This window comes from Staurois parvus, unplaced genomic scaffold (genome assembly GCF_062004578.1).
Source record: "Staurois parvus isolate SC_StPar_1 unplaced genomic scaffold, SC_StPar_1.0 ptg000087l, whole genome shotgun sequence".
Classification (NCBI taxonomy): Eukaryota; Metazoa; Chordata; class Amphibia; order Anura; family Ranidae; genus Staurois; species Staurois parvus.
Window position 1 is genome coordinate 11139471 of NW_028317883.1, and position 6000 is coordinate 11145470.

General features: G+C 40.7%; 1 protein-coding gene across 3 annotated transcripts in view; it reads left to right on the plus strand.

The window, feature by feature from the left end:
- The window catches only part of LAYN (layilin), a 68973-nt gene extending 63455 nt beyond the window's left edge, over positions 1–5518 (plus strand). For all 3 annotated transcript variants that reach the window (XM_089670173.1, XM_089670175.1, XM_089670174.1), the window contains one exon: positions 2475–5518. In XM_089670173.1, the coding sequence (XP_089526299.1) occupies positions 2475–2838 (364 nt within the window). In that variant the 3' untranslated portion in view covers positions 2839–5518. The remainder of the gene's footprint in view (positions 1–2474) is intronic.
- Positions 5519–6000: the final 482 nt, after the last annotated feature.

Genomic DNA, 6000 nt, shown 5'->3' on the forward strand with positions numbered 1-6000 from the left:
CCCATCAGAGTGCCCCTTAACATAAACTGTGCCCATCAGAATGCCCCTTAATATAAATGCGCCCATCAGAGTGCCCCTTAACATAAAATGGGACCACCAGAGTGCCCCTTAACATAAAATGTGCCCGTCAGAGTGCCTCTTAGCATAAAATAAGGGGCATGCTGATGGGCACATTTTATATTAAGGGGAACTCTGACAGGCACATTTATATTAAGGGGCATTCTGATGAGCATATTTATATTAAGGGGCTCTCTGATGGGCACATTTATATTAAGGGGCATTTTGATGGGCACAGTTTATGTTAAGGGGCACTCTGATGGGCACATTTATATTAAGGGGCACTCTGATGGATACATTTTATGTTAAGGGGAACTCTGATTCGCACATTCTATGTTGTGCCCATCAGAGGGCCCCTTAACATAAAATAAGGGGCATGCTGATGGGCACATTTTATGTTAGGGGGCTCTCTGACAGACACATTTATATTAAGGGGCCCTCTGATGTTATGTTTAGGGGAACTCTAATGTTGTTCCCATCAGAGTGCCCCTTAAATTTCAATGTGCTCATCAGAGTGCCCCTGTAAGACTACACCCTACCTTGAGGGCAGACAAGAGTTGTGTCGGGATCCTTTCTAGATGCTTGTGTACAGGCAGGGAGCGGGAGCCGGACAGACAGTGAGCTGAAAGGGGCGGGGCGCACACACACGTGATGTCATGTTGCCGTGACGACCGTCCTGCTCAGCTGCGGATCTGTCATTGTGGGATGGTGGGCTGGCGGTCCGGGCGGTAGCGCTGCAGGGGCCGTTCGCGGACCGAGGTCCGCCATTTAGTGACCTTTGCTATAGTCTATATGTTTTAAGTGATTTATTAGAAATAAAGTTGGTATTAATTTACACCAACTTGAGACATGAGACTAATTGGTGTGTTTTTAAGTTGATGGAAGCTGCTTTTGACCTAAAATATTTGAGTAAGGGGAGGATATAATAAGCAGGCTTGACAGTATGAGAGGTTCAGCACACATATGAAATGTGCTATTTCAGAGTGTCAGGCAGTGTGTAGTGTCTCCACCAGGGGCGGACTGACAACTCATGGGGCCCCCGTGCAATAGGGGATCATGGGGCCCCCTACTGACCCCAGGCCCTTGGGCAGTGCCCAAGCTTCCAAATGGTCAGTCCACCCCTGGTCTCCACTATGTCAGCCTTTGATCTCCACAGTGCAGTAAGTCAGGTATGCTGACATGTTTGAAATGTAAATACTCCATAGCTGTCTGTGCGTTGGTGGGCACATTCTGCACTCAAACTTAGTGTTGTAATAGCCAACATTTTCATGTGCTTGGACTAGTTACAGCTGTATAAATGTCAAAACAGATAAATCATGGAATATCAATCTGTTTTTCATATTTATCGATTTGGTTTAGCTTTATGTACTTATTTAAGGCAAAGAACAATAATCAAAAGCAATCGGAAATCCTGTGTTCAATGAGCTACCTTCACTAAAATGCATTCCAATTGCCTGTCACGGATGAATGCATATTGCCAATTATTTCTGAATGTGTCAGTTTACTGTATAAGGCACAATAGGCAAACCTGTATGCTGCCTATACCTGTCCAATGAAGGAAAAAGCATCCAAGAGGTGCTGGGACTTTAATCTTAGTTCATATAAGGTAGAGAAAAAACATCCAGAGAGCTCACTGACGCAGGTCAGTCTGCTCAAAACAGACAGGGCTACCCATCAGGTTACCAGAAAAAAAAATGTACCAACTGAAGGAGCTCCAAACCAAATGATAGGAGAGTCTGAATTGATCCATTGGTTTGTACTAAAGACTGTCAATTCATTTCAAGGGACAGAAAACACTTCCCCTTCTTCAGGGCTCCAGTCAGAAACTTGAATGGATTTAAAATCAGGATTTCCTGCGTAAATCTATGTAAGGAAATTGATTGCTGGACCAGGAGAGTTACTAGCGAGCAGAGTCTGCATGAACAGCAGTACAGAACCATTCAAGTTTCTGATGTTAAGTGAAGCCCTGGTGAGTGAGGAGTTTTTTCTGGTCCCCAAAATGCATTGGCTGTCTTTGAGTGCAAGCCAAAAAATTAATTTGAACTGTCATTTGGTCTGGTAATCCTTTTGTTGGTACATGTTTTTGTTTTTTTTTTTAATACCGGATAAAGCAACATGTTCATGCCATAGGAAGCACCAATGGTAGGTTCTTCTCATCTTCCCTGGTAATTGGCTGTTCATGCATCCAGAGCAACATTATAGGAAGCCAGGTGAGGTGTCACTTGTGTTTCCTTTAGGGAAGTGGTTTTCGGGGCTTTGGTAGCAGATTGGGTGGCATGGGATTGCAGGAAAGGTGACTACAGCCTGATTATGGTGCCTTCTATAAAGCAGAACTGCCAATTTGTCTACAGGTTGTATAATAATCTGGTAATCACATCACATACTATACTAACATGTCATTCTGATTGTTCTTTAAGAAAACAGCAAAGAAGTGAAACAGCTGTTAAAGAGCCCAGCTTCTGGATGTCCCCACACAGAAGGAACAGCCCTAACCTGGAGATCTACAATGTCATCAAGAAACAGACGGATGCAGACTTAGCAGGAACAAGGCCAAATATCCGCAATACCTCATTTCGGGTGCCATCAGGGGAGATCTCGCCTATGGATAATCTCTCGGGTGAATATGATAATATGGCTGGAAACCATTCAGAGAGTGGCTTTGTAACACTAGCCAGCACAGAAAGTGGCTTTGTCACCAATGAACTGTATGAGCTGTGTAACGACAGGTATGGGAGAAGCACAGAATCTGGCTGGGTTGAAAATGAGATCTATGGATATTAGATAAGAAACAATGGACTAACTACATTACAGTGCAAGATGTTTTAAATGCAGATAATGTTCTACCAATAATTAAAAGAAAATGACTGACTGGGATTCTGCATTTTTTTTATGAAACAAATAAATTGCATCATGGAATTCTGCATTTGAAAATGGAAGCATTCTCTATTTGCTGCAATGGATTTGCATTACATTTGAATGATCTCCAAGTGAACACAATTGCTGTCTGTTAACATATCATGCATGAGTAAACACCTTACTTTGTTTTTTACTAGAATTCATTGTGGAACCTGCAACTGCATATTGTCATTTCACCACTAGATGCCACTACTTACAAAGAAAAAAAGAGAGAGTTACAGTGCAGTCTTGAAAACCGCTAACTGCACTATATATTGTACATTTATCCATTAGTGGGTAAAGCCAATGGAACAAAGCTACCTCAAATGAAAAGTCCAGTCTAGCAAAACAGATTCTCCATGAGGCATTATTTTAGTTTATTTTGCTAATTTATGATGGTTGTGTATACACATCTCTGAAAAGCATTGTTCTGATGTAAAAATAAACATTGTTCCTGATTAACTGCAAATTTGCACAATTGGCAGTTTCAATCACAAACTTTCCCATACTCTGATTACTAATGCATTATTGTCAAATCTTTGCAGGCAGTGAGCACCGTCCTGGTAAATGTCACATGTCCAGTCTTAGTAAGGAATACTGACCCTTTATAAACGTATGTTATATGAGGGTTCTTCCTTAACCCAAATAATGAGCTTATTATTTGCTTATTTGCGTCTGTTTGATATGTAATATCTGAGCATTTTGTTATTTCTGTTTTATAAGTGCAAACATCCTGTTGATCTTGTTAGAAATTTAAAACTGTCCTTTGTCTTCTGCACACTTCTTCTACAATCATAGAGAGCCCTCCTAGTTCTTATTTTAGACTTAAAGTTATTCTAAAAGCAACATTTTTATTGTTTAAAAATAATAAATATGTCTGTATGTATGTATCTGCTCTGTGCAATGGTTTTGCATAGAGCAGCCTCAATTCTCCTCTACTGGGGTCCCCTGCCGGCACTGCTGGCTCATCCCCCCCTGCCAAATTCCCACCATACTATACTGCTTGTTATGGGGGCACTCATGCGTGCTCACTCCCAAGCCATCTCTGTGTATCCCATGACACACAGAGCGTGGCTCGGCCCCACCCCCTGCTCTCTTATTGACAGCAGCAGGAGTCAATGGTAACCACTGCTGCCTCTTTGTCCAATGAGGAGAGAGATGAGAGAGCAGCGGATCTCACATTGCTGGATTGAGATCGGGCTCAGATGAGTATTTAGGGGGGCTGGAAGGGAGCTGGATGCAGAAGCTTTTTACCTTAATGCATAGGATTCAAAACTTTCTGCCTTCAGAACCACTTTAAGAATGATTAGCCTTTATGTTGTAGAGATCTGGGTGTGACTGAGTCGCTGGAGCTGCAAGGCAGTGCAGGTAAGGTGAGTATATAGGAAGATGATCCTTTGCAAAGACACAGTTTTGCTTTGCTCTGTGTAGGCAAAGTGATTGTGTCTCTTTAAAATACTTTTTTGTTACTTCCATCCCTCTCACTGCTCTACACTGGCAAAGCTGATTAAGGACACTTTCACACTGATCCGTAGCAAAGTGCAATAAAAACGCATATGCTTTTTTTTGTTGCAATTTTACAGTGATTGCGGTGCATTTTTCACAGAACATATGACTAAAAAATTGCTTCAAACATGCAACACATGTGCATTTTTTTATATGGTTTTTGCCACGTTTTCAATGCATTTCAATGGGGTGGTGTGTTTTTGGTGCAGTTTTTTTTAACTGACCAAATATGCCTCAAACATGCGGCAAGCAGGCTTTTTTACAGTGCAACAGAAGTGTCAGTATGAAGACATACATAGGGAAGCATTTTTCTTGCACTTTTATTACACAAAACTGCTTCAAAAACCTCCTTTGTCCTTATGTAAACTAGTATTGCAGAGAAGAGAAGAGTTGTTTCTAACAAGGAAAAAAAACAACCACTTGATGGCTCCAAAGACTATATGTGTAGGTTGAACCAAAAGTCCCCACAGAATGTCCCAGTGGTAATAATAAACATTGATAAGAATTGGGAAATGGTCCATGTGTTAGAAAAGCTACCCGCATAAACTGGTGTCGCTAAACAACACACCAAGGAGTCCTGAAGAGTACATAAACAAGAAATCTTCAGAGCACTCAGCTAAGTGGAAGCAATCAAATTTACTGACCAACAAATGTGTACAAAACCATTGTAATAAACATAAACATTGCTTTTGCACACATTTGTTCGTTAGTAAGTTTGATTGCTTCCACTTAGCTGAGTGTGCTGAAGATATCATGTCTAACCAATTATACATCCAGTGATCTGGTCCATGAAATGATCTACCTTCATCCCTAACATTATAATTCAACAAAGATATTTGCAAATGCCCATGAGTATTTTTAGAGGTACATCAAAAGCAGACAAAATGTATAAAACGCTTTCTATAGTAAACTGTACCACAGTAAATATCTTCACATTTAAAAATGACAAACTGAGTTGCTATAAACAGTTCATTTTCATAGTTTTCAATTTTGTTTACAAACATTTGTCTTATGACTCCATAAAGTAATCAAATCCGGAAATAAAGGAACATCGAAAATCCCTACTGTTTTCATGAATATTCATTCACTTCATCAGGAGTAGGTGCAACTGACATGGTATCTATAGACTAAGAAAAATGTTTCCAAAATTAAGGACAGTACTAAAACATCTATTTTTGAAAGGAGTGAATCCATTCACCAACTCCTAAGAGATATTTACAGATCAGCTTGAAATATAATTAAACTTTTGTTACAGCATTTCCAAGTGGCAACCATCAAAGGGGTGCTACAGTGCTGTGAGCACTACCCACAGCACCCGAGGCAGATACCCTTTGATGGTTACCACATTACTGAGTGCACTGGGTCTTAAGTAAGCCATACATTATGCAGTTATCTTTCCTTCTACCACAGGTGTTGTTTAGTCTTGATGGGGAAATCCCTCCCCCATCGATATTGTATTCTGCCAGCATGGAGCCTTCCCTGCTGGCATAACACAATGTTTAGTGTTGCCATCTAAAGCTGGCAGCACTAATCCTTTAAGAA